Source organism: Sparus aurata, chromosome 16, assembly GCF_900880675.1.
Source record: "Sparus aurata chromosome 16, fSpaAur1.1, whole genome shotgun sequence".
Classification (NCBI taxonomy): Eukaryota; Metazoa; Chordata; class Actinopteri; order Spariformes; family Sparidae; genus Sparus; species Sparus aurata.
This window is the reverse complement of record NC_044202.1, coordinates 18,082,614-18,097,842: the sequence shown is the minus strand read 5'-3', so window position 1 is coordinate 18,097,842 and position 15,229 is coordinate 18,082,614. Positions and strand designations below refer to the sequence as shown.

Genomic DNA, 15,229 nt, shown 5'->3' with positions numbered 1-15,229 from the left:
CGTAACAACTCGTTGGAATCTTTCGAACATTAGCAGGCTAGGTTAACTAGCCTCTGTCATCTGATTGGAAGTCGCCTAGCTTGCTTCCTTCCAACCTTCAGGATAACAGCTCACATAAGGACTTAGTTTCTGTGATGTCACCCTTAGGTCTCTGAAGACCAATTTTGAACCTCACTGTTGTGACTCCGGTTTCCGCCATCGAAGCAGTGCCTGATTCCACTTCACTACCAGAGGTGGGTCTTGGGTGGAGCTGAGAACAAAGTCCCCAGAAACAATGACAGGCTTTGAAGTCAATTCTAGTAGTGGCCAAACTATGTAATTACGTCACTTGTAGCAATTTGGGCCCAAACCGATTTTTTTTAATAACTTTATACTGTAAAAGAGATGGCTGCAGAACCATGGATACATTTGTTGAGCCGCACGATTAAATCAATTCATCCACTTTAAAGTCAGTGGAAGTCCCCGGTGTGCACACTCTATGGGCCCCACAACGTGGGAGATCAGGGTAATGTTATCCTTAGCAGGCTATATGCGCCACTGAGTAGCTTTTGTAGGATACTATGGTGTGCGGTCCTGACATGGGCAGCACCATAAATGTATGATGTAGGAGACACTGCTCACACACTACTTTGATATATATATGATTATTAATCACTAGCAATTAATATTACACTCGTTAAAGGGGGCACCACCTCCGTGTTTAGTTATTGGAATAATCCGGAGGACATTATTCCAAAAACCTAACTGTACCAGTTGGCTTGGACAGTTAGAGTCCATTCAAAATCAATTTATTCAATATCAATCAATATTCAGTCTCAATATTCTGAAGTAGTGAATTCTTTGCACGTATCCATCGGTTCTCCATATTAAAATTAAGTTCCAGACAAAGACAAACGATTATATGTTTATTGACTAAATAATTTGGGTAAAATAAAAGACATGACAATTTTAGACGAACAACAGATAACAGAAAATGTAAAGACTGCAATTAGGAAAGTAATAAAGTCGTGTGACCGTCAGTAGATGGTAAAGTTAAAGGGTCGGGTTATATATTTTAAATATCACGGGAGTAATTCTTAATACTATGAGACCCTAATCTTAATTCTTTTAAGTTCATAAGATAGAAGTTAGAACTTTGACAGAAGTCAGAACTTTAGACAGAAGTCAGAACTTTAGACACCACTCATTCTCACGTGTGGGGATCCAGCTGTATGAAGACGATCAGCCTGTTTTGTCTGGGCGTCAGGAGGCACTGAAGCTTGGTCTCTTTGAGAGTTCTGGGTTGGACCACGGCACGGCGCGTCGGTCCAGTAGCCAGAGGGAAGGCCGGTACTCTGTTGAGGGACTCTTGGTCCGAAGGCCCAGCGGGTTTCCGCCTTGGGAGCGCTGGGGGCAGAGTTAATCTCGGCTGGTAGCACACAAAGGCTCTATTTACGGAGACTCCTTGCACGGCTTCTGAGGCAGACGATGGACTGCAACGTTCTTCATAAGATGATCACAGTCTTGAAAAAGACTTTTCTTGATGGTTTCAAATAGTGGTACTCAAGTTCTGATTCTGAAACTAATTCGACTTCTTCTGAATCAGGCGGTGATACTTTAACGTTATATTAAATCAAATCAAAAATCAAAAAGAAAAGAATTTGTTCTATTAAAGACTCGGATAAAAGTAGAGTACTTGAAGTAGTTATTCAATTTGCTTTCTTAGAGCTTGTTGCAAAAATAAAAGTAAAGATTACTTTAAAAATAAAAATAGAATAAAAATGGAAAACAAAGAAGAGAAGAGAGAAGAAGGAGAAGAAGCAGGGGGAGAAAAGGACAGGGGGAAAGCGTGTCCTGAGAAGAAGAGAGGTGGAAGAGAAGAGGAATGAGAGAGAGTGAGAGCAGGGGAGAGTGTCTGTTTGTATGGCCTGCAGCAGGGGCTGGCTGACAGTGTCATACCTCCTGTGATCTGAGTTGAGGCTCCCAAAAGTTAATCTAACTATACTATTTGTATTTAACATTTCGAAATCGTGTTTTAACCTTCCCAAAACTTCACCATCTTAAAAGTCGAATGTTTGCCTTCGTGAAAAGATGCAACATGATAATGATCATTTGTCATTCAAAAGAATTATAACCTGATTAAAACATGAAGCACTTAAGTATACAACATATGACAATAAAGTATACAATGCACAGTAGAACCAAGGACTTATACATATTCCTTGTAGTTCTATCTTTAACAAAACATATCAGACATTTAACTGGTAAATAATACAAGTATTACACAAGGAATGGTGATCTTCAAATCTCTCCTCCATCGACAAAGGGGAGGGGGTTTCTGTTGACCTCAAACTTATTGAGTAATAAACTTCATTTGGGCTTCACAATAACATAAGAAAGATCTTGTTGAATGACCTTCTTAACTCTATTTCGGGATCCGTTAAATTTAAGAAATTGAGATGTAGTTTATTTGTTATTTAAGACTTATTTGAATTAGGGTGAGAACAGAAGACTGCAAAAGGGCAAATGGTATGTCAGACCCAGGAACAACAACGATCGTAAATAACAGTTGGACATGTGAGGAGAAGAACACACAGATAAGGTTCCCCATTAAGCCTTCCCCCACTGGAGAATGTTCCAGAGGAAGAGAAACGTAGATTTGTAAAACATCTTAAATCACCACATCTATGTTAGAAACCAGTCCTTCTTCCTTTTGGTGTGACCAAAGAAAACTCTATCGGGCTTGACCCTGTTTGACCTTAGGAAAAGGGGTTCATCTTCTTTGGAGGAAGGGGAACAGACCAGATGTGCTTTAGTCGTTGTAAATTACAAAGAAGATCTCTGGTGATCTGTTTATTGCAAGAAAAACAACATCTTCCCACTCTGTGGAGAGGAGAGGAATTTGCCAGGCCAGGATATGGGGGCTTTCAGTCCCAAATGCTGGAAAAAGGAGTTGATTTGGGTTAAAGGTAATCATGGCCAAAATGAGACCACTTTACGATGCAGAGACAACGGCTTGTGTTCCTACACTTTCATAGGAATGTACAGGGCTCCAGCTCTGACACTGTGTCCAGATTCTCCTTGTTATATCTATGGCTGAGACTGGTGGAATTAATTCCTGGTTGCTGACACCTAGTTGGACAGCTAGTGGCTAGTTGTCATTCTAAGCACCCAGGCCCTTAATTATGCATAACTTTAAGCCTTATTATGGTTAGAGAGTTATATAAGATTCACTCCCTGTGCAGTTGTCACTGTTGGGGAAAATGTTGTTTTTTTTGTACCAGGCTGTAAACATGTTTTTTTCTGCTGTAAAGTTAGGCATTTTAACACTGGGTGTTATGAGTATAGAGCCAGCCTCAAGCTGAAGAGCTGTAGTTTTTGGCTCTTGCTGCTTGCTCTTCATGACGTTAAGTGTTTTAAAAGGACAGATGTCGTAAAAAAGGTAACAGTGCATAGCCGATGCGATGTGGGCTTTTGAAAATGGGCAGAAACCACCTTGTATCCTGATATGCTCCAGTCATTAGGGCACCACAGAGGCTGACAGTGAGTCTGCTACAAAAATTAGACCTTATAATGTCTCACAACTGCTGCCATTGTGACCGTCCACCAAGAGGCCTGAAGCTAAGATGGTTTTGCTTCATCAAATACTGTATGTCCAAATACAATCTTATTATTAGCTGGACGATGGAAAAATATGCACTACAGCTATCATACAATTATGTCTTGACAAAAAAAGTGAAAGAATTAAGGATTTGATTTAGATTTAGAAGACACATCCTTGTACAGTTTTGGTTCTTGTACAGAGGAACTTCAGTAGCTTTGACTTTCCCTATAAGTAATGTCAGTTAAACAGTACAAATCTGCAGTTTCTTTTTCCTGTGCTCGAGTTGGCAGATTCAGAGACCTTTGGCCTTCAACTTGACAAGTCATGTCTCTCAGCTCAGATCTTGGGCTGCAGCTTTACCGGCCTCTGCCAGCAGGTCTGGCTGTGCTCCATACACCATATTGTACACATTCAAGCAGCCAAGCAGCCTGACAGCCAGTAGTGCACCACTGTATTGCAGCGTCGTTCCTGGGAGACCAGCACAACACTGTGAGGGCTTTGTGTCTGAGAAGACGGCAAAGCAGCCGCTTTGTGTCACTTAAAGCCATCTGAGAGAGAAAGCGAGCAGGCAGGGAGTGTGAGGGAAAAATATAACATCTGAAGATTGCCTGCAGCTGTCCAGTGAAGTGCGATTAAGAAAACATGCTATTTAAACAGCAAGCAATTTTTTTCTTTCACCAGGCGGCAGGGAAAAGTGCAGCAGGCAGTCAATCTTTTGAGCTTATCATCAAGAAACCAAAGTTGCTCTCTCAGCTCCCTCAACCCCTCATTCTCTTGCGAGTCGCAGACACACAGCGAGCCACAAGACCTCCACTTATTGTCACTCGACACACACCTTCCTGACACTTTGGTCCCCCGCTTTGATATTTTCACACTTAATACGTGCCTTCAGTACATTCGGAATGAATTTTTAATGGCTCAGGGAGACCCTTCAAACTAGGTGCAACGCATATAAAATCTAATCCGTCTGGCGTAATGAAAGGAGGCCACGAGGAGAAAGTTGTGGCAGGATGGCTGGCACTGCCTCAGATATTACATGCCATCTAATCTCGCTTCAATTTGAGCACAGGCATGACAAATGTGTGGGGATGTTACTGTCTCAGAGATTGAAATGGAACAACTCTCCCTCTTTCACACTCTGCTGCCATCGATCCGAGTCGCCCGCGAAAGCCAAAATCAGCGGCTAGAGTAATGAGAAGGCGAGGACGGACACCTACCCAGAGAAAGCTGATGAGAGGTTTCGCACAAGTTTAAATCACTGGTAGCTTCTGCCTTCGTCTGTCCACCGCTATCTGTGTTTTTTCTGAGTGCAGTGTGACATGGCAGTGCGCCTCGATGATTTGTGAGTGCAGGTGTGTGTGTGTGTGTGTGTGTGTGTGTGTGTGTGTATGTGTGTCCCAGATGAGCAGCTGTCCAGGTTTGGCTGTAATGGCTGCAGGGGATCGCATACGGAGCAGCTTTGCTTCCGAGAATCCCGGGACAGCGTCGGGGAGAGCTTGACATCACTCCGGGGCAAAAGAGTGATGAGCAGCGAAAAAAAAACCTCGGGAAAAGTTTGAACCGACTCAGAGGGAAATGGCTTGAATGAGCTTTTTGTGAATGCTCCTTTGTATGACTCATTTTTAACAAAAAAAAAAATACACAGCAAGCGCTTGTTGGCAAAAATGCAACACTTGATGACTCAGATATGAATATATCTCTTTATATTTGTGTCGTTATCGCCCATAAGCATCATGTTCCGAGGCAAAATGAGAGCGATTCTTTTTTTGTTTTGTTTTTTTTAATTCATTGCTGCCTCTAACTTCACTGTAGCTCATGTGGTTTTATTGGACTCTGGGGGTGATAACAAGAGCAACTGACCGTCGGCATGCAAATAGTCTCATTACTAGGAAAGCTCCCAGGGGCTGTGGTATAAATCGGCTGGGGGAGGTGTCATCACTCCGCCCCTGGCGCAGACATCATTCAGCTCTCATTTCCTGATGGCAGACTTTGCCAAACACTCCAGTTTGATCATCCGGCATGGCATGTTAGTTGCCCACACTTTAGGAAACTGGATAAAACCTCCAACGTTTCAGGGTTTTCTGCGGTCATTTTTGTTCGAGTTCCAAATGTATCAAGCTATCGTGAGAAAGCCTTTGTGAGGAAGGTGCACGTGATGAGTGGGAAAAATGTGGAGGGCATGTACAGTCGAAAAGAATGTAATTCATGAAGGAACAATGACCAAAAAAAAAAAAAAAGTGTGAATTGATGCCTGCAGGGCACGCTTTTAATAAACGACAAAAGAAAGAACGACATGTACAAATTGGACAGAACCTTTGGCAGGAAAGAACAGACAAACAAGTGATTCTCGATGAGCAAGCACACACAGTACTTTAGGTCGTGTTTGAAATATGACAGTGCCCACCTTGGTCTTTTTTTTCATAAATAAAGCAGGATAAATCTTCAATTATTATTGCTTTGAACACATCTTTTATTGGTTAATAAAAATGTGTTTGATTAGTGGTGCAGTATGTGTCTGCTAAGGGGCAGGCATGGGAACCACTGCTCGATACAAAGTGACAGTTCTCCTCTGAATACATACAAAATACATATCTTTTGTCTTGGTGTCACTACTTCCTGCTCACCTGTGTTCTCAGTGTTTTGCTTCCCTCTTGCGTCCCTGCGCTTCTCCCCGGCCTGATTTCCCCCCTGAACCTGTCTCGCACCAGCCTTGTTAGCGCTGCCCTGTTCCCGGCGTCTCTCCACCTGCGCCTCCACCCCTCGTTAGTTCAGTTTGTATCTCAGCCCGTGTTGATCTCTCACTCTTTGTCGGCTCGTCTGTTATCGTTCGCGTCTCCTGTGCTCCTGTACCTGTTCCCCTGTCCCTGTTTGTTACCTGTGTTCCAGATTTGTTCACCATGATTGTCTGGTCCGATACATTTTTGTATTACTTTTGTACTTTTTCCTTTGCCTGCCTTTTTTTGTTGCCACTTTTTGTCGGCTGCTATTTTTTGGACTTCAGCTGATGAAAGCTCACTTTTTGTTTTACCACCTGCCTGCCTATGCCTTGTATTAGGCTTTTTCCTGTGTTACTGCGACAGCCTATGAGTTAATGCAGGCTTGCCTCCGTGCAGTGATTCTGTTGGCGAGTGTAGTTCAGTAGAAAGGAAATAGTTCCCACGTGAATTTGCTCGCAACACAAGGTCTGCCGATTATCTCTCGTCCTGATTTCTGAAAAGAAGCATTGCTGTTCAATTTTTAAAGCTTTTTTTTGTGCTTTGAGCACAAAAGCTCAGCGCCATCTAGTTCCATTATGTTCAAGAGAAGGCAGACGTCTCTATAGTATGTATCTCCCAGACCTGGCAATCTACATGGATAAATAGTTCTACAGGTAAGAAAATATGTATTTTTTTTATTTTGGGGCGAACTTCCCCTTTAATTATTTATCAAATTTGACAGTACAGTGGAAAAAGGAGAAAACGAAGTTGGTATAGGTTGAACAGACACCAGGTTTCAAGTAATTGTATACATTTTTAATTTGTTGAGCCAGTGAGACCCTTAATGACATTACATACATAGAGGAACCTACTCTATTGTTTTAGTTAACAAACCGAGCCTGCAAGACTGCCGTAGAGCACATGCCAGTGTGCCTGTTCTGACAGTCCAGTATATTACTACAGAACTAATCAACAGGACGAAGTGTTCACACAGAGTGTCACCATTTCAAACATTATGACTGATATGGAAACAGTCATTTCAAACATTGTTAAAAGGAAGCAAAGGCTAAAAAAGGCTAAAAATTATCTTTAATGGGGCGCCAGTTCTTCATTATTATGATACTCTGATGCTACCTGCCGACTCTCTGCCTCGTTCTTTTTCACTCTTTTTCTTGTTCCTTCTCTTTCTCTCTCTTCTGTGGAAGCTAAGACCAACCGTGGGCTCAATTTATTTTATTTTTTTTCATGTTGCTATCTCAAGTTAATTGTTGCGTTATCTTCATAATAGAGCTCGTTCTCTCGTTATAATGGGTTAATCTACTTTGTTATCTCAGGAAAATTTGCTTTATCTTGAGATAACGAGAAAATCGACCGGTCATCGTGGAAAAAAAAACAAAAAGTCGTTTCCTGGTATTTTCTATTATATTTGCCAGATCAGCATTGTCATGCCACCATAAATGGCGTCTTGACCACTCTAACAGCTGATTTAACATGAAAATGTCAGATCAGGGAGTACCCATTACTGATCAATGCAATTTTTTATGTATGTACCCTATTATACCTTTCATTCCAATTCCACCAATATGAGTAGTTTCACTCGACCTCATAACGGCACTATTAGTACACCTATCTCTTACATGGATTAGGCTTAATTCAAACACAATCTCATCAAATGACTAGCTCAAAACATCTCACAACAAATGGTTGAAGTTTATAAAAATGGTTTGCTTTAAGTTCCCAGACCCACTCCACAGAGCAGTGTGTGTGTGTGTGTGTGTGTATGCCACGGTCCACTCTAATGAATCTACAAAGTCATATTCTCAAGATGAATTATTTAGTGATCCCGAGAAATCTGTATTCTCGTGATAGATACACACATGCTTCTCTAATTCTTATTAACGGCATTAAAAAAAACATTGCACCTTCGACTGTTTTTGGCTTCTGTACATCTCCCTTATTCTCACAGTTTGTTAATTTTATTACTGCATTATGTAACTCAAGACGGTAATTTAGAAGTCTTCTAATTGCCGGTACGTATCTCACCACTGTCTACTAAATCAAAACCAAGAAAACAGCAAAGCATCCGCTGAGATTTTTTATGATGTACTGAGCGGTAAAAATAGTCAATTTGAAAGTAAGCACACACCACAGACATTCAGATAGATCAGCTGCAGGTCTTCTCTCTTCCTCTCCCGTCTTTCCTGCCTCTGTCCTGTTCTTAGTTGGACTCTGTCCACTTCCTCACTCCTCTGCGGTCATCAGTAGCAAGGTCTTCTCCCTGCGGGCGCTGCTTCTTTCTTCGGAGCTGCTTATTAAAACCTCAAACCTGGCCTCTGGGACCCTCTCACTATCTTTCCCCTTCACCACCTCTTCCTCTTTATTCCCCTTCCTCTTTCAAACACGCAGTCAGGGGCAACGCTGGGAATTTCCCTCCGGTTTGTTCCAGCCCAGCCAGGCATGAACTCTTCAGATTTTTCTGCAACTAGAACCAATTACTGTAATAAGACTTTAAAATTCTCCTGCTGAACCCCCCCATGTCATCATTTCGCATCATACCTTTTACTGGCCCTTTCTCTTTAGTCCGCCCTGGCCTATATGATCAAGGGCCTCATGCGAATGGAGCCCCAAAGAAATTAATCATCACTCTCCGAAATGACAGCACCTTAAAGATGCTAGTGATTACAGAGCACCGCAACGTGCCGCGTTTAAGCCCTGCATTGGTTTTTTGATTATAATCAAAGTTTATTGCCACACTTTTATTCATGAAGTATCCGCAGATGCATTGCTTGGCTAGCCAAGCAGTAGAAAGGGCCAGAGATATCAGATGATGCACTGGATTGCTACTGAATTGCAAGCACACTGTTGCTATGTATAGGCTCGGCGCGCTCAGAAGAATGGATCGGGAGTGTAAGACTGATGGCGACTGTCAGCCCCGCAGCATGGGTGAATCATGAACACTCCTATTTTTTACCCATCTGAATTTCCACATAATGTTCCACCTCTTGAACATTTCCCACTGGAGCAGCCGTCTTCTTTTCACCGGGCGCTTTTTATTTTTGCGCGCTGCTTTCGAGCTGTAGAATGCGGGGTCGATTCCCCCCGTCTCATCCAAATTGGCGTCATTGACATTTGACATTGCGCCGGCGGGGCAGCTCATAAAACAAGGAGGGGGCCGTGGCTCGTCGACACGACGCTCATCAGTTTATTGTGCTGCATTGTTTACAACTTGATAAGCTCAAACAGCTTGAGGTCACAGAGAAGCACAAATCCCGTTACGTAACAGGGAGACTCGGTCCTCTGCAGCCCCCGTGACAGACGGGCAAGTTTTTCAGTGACACTGAATCACCATGACGTGGGGGGATAATGAATACAACACACGTCCTACATTAGAACATTGAGGCTGTTTTTTTTTGTTTTTTTTTCATTCAAGGATGTGCTGGTTTGATTGCCAAACGCTATCCCTCACGTTTTCTCCCGTTCCTCCCTAGCTCATGCCACTTTCACCGAAATCACATTATCATGCTCTGCAGCCTCTTCATTTAGCCAGATATTGGGCTCAGTAGCGCTGGGGAAAAGACACTGGATTCTTGAGAGCAGTTCAGCCAGCGGGAAATAAGGCTCATTTCTTTTCATCTGGTCCTCTCTATTCTTCCCTGCTTTGCCTAATGACGGCAAGCAACTCTCACGCCGCATGTGGGAAACCCATGATGTGGCCTGTGATTTTGTGTTTTAAATAATGAGGTGTTTGGATACCTGTGCCTACGCTAGGTGGGAACTTACGATGGTACTTCGGTGACCACTCTACCTGCTGCTCTATTGGCTATTCCACTCAGTGCAACTCAGGTGAACATGAAATGAGTTGAGCAAATTGGACAGATTTCCCCACTGGCTCAGAAGTCGGTGCCTCCGGTCGAACTCAGGCTTGATACGCACACATGCTCAGAGGACCAAAGGTTTAGCGGGGAAAACTGAGTGATGCCGAGGAAACAACGCTGTCATTATCGCCACAGCAAGACTGGCTCCCGCAGTATCAAACCCTTACATAATAATTCAGGACAATAACCGACTGCAGTCTCTAATTTTCATGTCATTACGGCGCTTTGCGTCTGATTAGCTGTCTTGCCAGCTTTCAAGTAGCTGCTAACACACATCTCTCCTTTGTTAATCATTACAAACTGTCCCCTTAACACGTGGAGAACGTTAAGCATAGATCTCGAACATTCCCATTCATGACAGACGTACCTGCATGCCTCGGAGGTGCCTTAGAGCCAGAGACACACTTTTCGTCGCTAAAAATAAACATATCTCATGCTCCCCAGTCCTGGGTTTTTCAAGAGGACGCACACACCCAAAGAGGATAAAAAACAGATAGAGGAGCAATGCGCACAGCATGAACTGCTGCAGGGGACTGTCAGTATTTTCAGCAACAGTTATGACAAAACAGTTCTTTTGTGAGTTTGGGCAGCCCCTCCCTCGCTCTACCTTTCCCTCAGCGTTTGAATCATCCGGCTGATTCACCGTCGCAAATGGTTTCTTTTCCCACACAGGGTATGGAGAAGTGTTATTTGGAAGACTTTATTTAGAAATGATTTATTGGTCATACAGTTAAGAAATGCTTCCAGTAACTACTGGAGGATTGTTGGTTTCAGGACTGAATATTATCCAATGATAGTGTGTGCAGTGCAGTGATCACTTTAAGCCGTTAAAAGTCAGCTAGCATTCTGGTTTGCCAAACTTTACAAGCACAGATAAGGAAACAGGCAAATGCTTCAGTTTAAGGTTAAAGTAACAATTTCAGGATGAAGCCACATCAGCAAGGTACAATCAACAAACAAGCAAGCTAGGTAGCTCGTACGAGGTTTTGCGAACTCAACAATAAAGTGTCTGGGTGTTTTAGTAGAGCAACTTGCATGATGCACGCAGTGTTTTTTTTTTCTCAATGCTGTTATCTGCTTTTAACTCCTCATTTCACTGCAGATCCTGAGAAGGCAGCCGTTTGATTGACAGCTCTTTTGAGCAGATGTGAGCTTCTATGCCTGTCCTAGAGCATACAACAGCCAGTGAGTGATCGTGTAGACAAGTGCTCCATTCTTAATTCCTTCTTCTCTTTCCTGAGTCTCCCTTTCCTGAGACTCACATGCCAGCCTCCAGATGATGGATGCATCATGTAGTTTATGTGATTATATGTGTTTTACTCTTTGAATAGGCTGTTTTTCACATACACATCCAGGGCTAAGAACAGGTTAAAATCGGGCGTCTTTTTTCAGGAAATTCACTGTGTTCGGCTGAAAAGAAGAGTGAGCGCAGCCTTTTGTCGTCACCGAATGTGTTCAATCACTGTACCTCCTGTGGCAAGCCAACCTCGGTACACAATAGCCAGCCCTTTTGGTCGGGTCTCTGTGTGATCGGTCTGATGTGGCAATAATCCAAGATCAGAGGGGTTAATGGTGTGTACTGTGTCCTCACCCTTAAGGCCCTCGCTTCCCTAAAGGGTCCTCGTAACGACTGTTGCGACTCAATGCCTGGACCTCGGGAAACATTGATTCCTCACCTTGCCTCAGTGGAGGTCATTTAGGGTTAATCTTGGTGGCAGGAAACTGAGGTGAGAAGCTGTGAATGATGGATGCATGCCATGGCTCATGGCTTTCCATCAGAGGTGTTTTTGCTGAAATGCAATACACCCTGTTGCTCACTTACACATTAGTCACATTACTCGTGGCCAAGAGGTCTTGGATTGAACTTCAAGACACACATGAAGGTGGGAATAAACCTGTTTTGCATTTTTGTGAATTCAAAATGATTCTGGCAGCGTTAAACACGATGATAATATGCCCATTTTGTAGCAGCGGGGTCACTAACTTTGAGCTGACCTGAAGTGCTTTCAAAGAGCACACAAGATACTTAATTTGGGTTCAGTCTAAAACACTGCACACGCTGACAGCCGGTCCCATTGACCGTTCATTTTAAAAACCAAACAATCCATCACTGTCGGCTGCAAAGGCACTTTTGTACAGGTAAGGCAACCTGTGGTATTTCCTTGTGGCACCCAGAAGACCTCTGTGGTCTGGTGAAACTACCACTTATCTGCCCAGCTTCTGAGAAAAACCAGCAGGCAACTGAGCACTTTTTCAACAAACATGTTGGTGACTCAATGAGACCTTCTGTCTGGATGGAGGAGAGCTCTGTTACCCTCTGTGCTTCTCTTTCTCACTTCCTGTTTCCTGTCTGATTCAGAGAGGCTGATTCATAGTTGTTTTTTTGAGTGTGGGATTACAAAAGCTGTGAGGCTGCAGTAACAACAGCTTCACAAAAGATGGGCTGTTGTGATTTTTTTTATAATTATTTCAAATCATCAGTGGGAGATGGGTGGTTGGTATTATCTCTAGCCAGGAATGTTTATTTTGGTTCCTACGTACAGTATTATTTTATATAAATAACAGCCACTGGAGTGACTTGCACAAAGTGTCCATAAAATGCCTCCAAAACTATAGGATGAATTATTATGAAATGTGTTACATAAATGTATGCCCCCCTCGGGATTTATTGTATTCACCCCTGACCTTTCATGTAGCGCAATCATCAGGTCATATTGTATGACTAAATATGACTGATGATATGATGACTAAATACATACAAAACTAATGCCATTCCCATCAGTCTCAGCTTTATTTCCATTTTTAACTCAACTATAAATGTGCTTACACTTTTAATTAAGATGGTAAGCATAGTAGCATGTTAGCATCCTGATGTCAGCATGTTATTTAGGTATGGGTAAAATTTGGAAATGATTGATTACCCATAGATATATAAGTCACAATGATATACAACAGAAAATGTCTGTAATTGCTGATCAAAATTGATGCAGATTAAATGGTTCCACCTCTGATATACAAGAAAAAGTGTGTACTTCGCATGCAAAGGAGGTGGATGGAATGAATGGGCTATTTCTGATTGTTAAATCAAAGAGCATGTCTGAGTTTTACCTTTGCTTTAGAACTATTCTGTAAGTAAGTGGAAGGATATTTCACGCCGCAACACTGGTTTTATGAGCCTCACCTCCCACTGAATAGTTTCTCCAAATGAGGAGATGAGGTACAACATAAATGCAAGCTTGCCTGCTGGTCATATACCACTTAACTGATGATCCATTTCTAATTACAAATTGTGCTGACAATTTTAGGGAGTGCACAGAGTTCAGCGCTTGCTCTCGGAAGGAAATAACCTTTTGAAAAAGCATGCGGTGAAACTTGGGAATCAGGAGAAACGGGAGCAGTTTAGGTCAGGACATACTGACCTTTCCCCCTTCTCTTCACCCTTTTGAGAAAACCTGTAAGCACTAATGCAGCTCTGTGGACCATGCCGGCCCCCTCCTTCCTGTAAATCTAATGGAGCCACCTACAGTGTTTACGAATGCATCCCTCCATCCCCCTGAAACTGTTTGTGATCAAGTCTTGCACTAAGCAGAACAATGGGACTTAATGAGTGATACCATGCGCTCAGCAACAGTACACGACATTAATAACTCAAGGTAATGAGTTGTTATCTATCTCCTTTATCAGATTGACAAAACCCATGGCATTAGCAGAGTGCCGAATGAGGGGACCAGCGTCAATTAAATCGCCACCTCCCATTGTTCACGTTCAGGCGGCATTAAAGTATGACAAGTGGAACATAATTAGGTATTAAATCGCATTAAATTGACCACTGAGTGAAACAGATTTACAGCATGTTTCCTATATTCTCTGTTAATTCATGCAAAACAGCATTAATCCATCATAAGCATGCCTTGCTGCATGCTTTGCCTCTCCTTGTCCTACCTTAATTCGTCCTTTTCCTTTGGCTGCCTTTTCTCTCCACCTGTCCTCCCTGTCTGCCTTTTTCTGAACATGAAATTGATGTGAGACTTCACAGCGCGTTGTCTCATTTACAGTGGGATCACATCCTCTTGCACAGACTTCACTGAACGCAACAGTTTGTTGATTTTGAATCACACCTGCAAATATTGAATACTTTGTAATTCGTGTTTTCCCACACTAGCGTAATCTCTGTGATGAGGAACAGCAGGTAGGAAAAGAAGAAATGTCAACGAGCTACGTTACCCAAACCGCTTGTTTTCGTCTTTCGATTATCATCCTCGGTGCTGATGGTGAAGTAATTGTTTCCGGGGCTCATTCATTTGCGGCGTGCGTATACATCACATACAGGAATTTTTCAAAGCGAATGCCTCAAGGACAAGCATTAGCGGCCAGTCAGGAAGCTGTGTGATGCAATGTTGCGGTCGTTACCCTTGGGGGTTGGCCTTGTTAGATATGGAGATAAGAGTGGGAGGGATATCACAGGCACTTTAATTGATTTCACTCAAGGAAACCGACCACCCAGATGTTGTACAATTTCACTATCAATAAACACTGAAAATTCCAGGTTTTCTGCAAATGTTTATGTTTTACTGCATTTTTTAAAAAATAGCAGCAGTAAGCTTGCGCTACGAGTGCACACCCATCTTTGGTTCTGCCTCCTCTGGATTTTGATTTTCAACGGAACATGTCGATGTGGAACTTTTACAATATGCAGCTGGTGTTACAATACATCGTCTATAATTCTAGAATGCATTTAATTTTTTTGAAGTCTTATTGAGATCATCATTCACCACAGGTTCCGGGTCTGAAAAGTGAAGCCAGTGTCGAAGTGTCTTACACCTATATTCATTCTAATGGCCAACATAGGCAAGTGTGGTTGCAAAAACAATTCTTATTGTATGTAAGCTTATGAGAAAATAAGTCTACTTCTCGTTTGAGTTGTTACTGCAGTCAACAATTTCCTCATGAGACTATGGTCTCAAATGTGAGCTTGAAGTCTTCCTCGATATAGCATGATGTTAATTTGTAGATTATGGTCCCATTTATAGTGAAATAGACAATATAGCAGGGTTTGCTTTAGGGCTTGGCTGCCT

The 15,229-nt window shown here is 42.6% G+C and overlaps 1 protein-coding gene across 8 annotated transcripts in view; it reads left to right on the top strand.

Annotated features, from left to right (window-relative positions):
- dlgap2a (discs, large (Drosophila) homolog-associated protein 2a) overlaps window positions 1-15,229 on the top strand; it is a 191,942-nt gene that overhangs the window by 98,711 nt on the left and 78,002 nt on the right. For 2 of the 8 annotated variants that reach the window (XM_030443631.1, XM_030443630.1), the window contains one exon: window positions 11,257-11,339. The exons of the other annotated variants lie outside the window; for them this stretch is intronic. In XM_030443631.1, coding sequence (XP_030299491.1) covers window positions 11,312-11,339 — 28 coding nt within the window. In that variant the 5' untranslated portion in view covers window positions 11,257-11,311. The remainder of the gene's footprint in view (window positions 1-11,256; window positions 11,340-15,229) is intronic. 8 annotated transcript variants of the gene reach the window in all.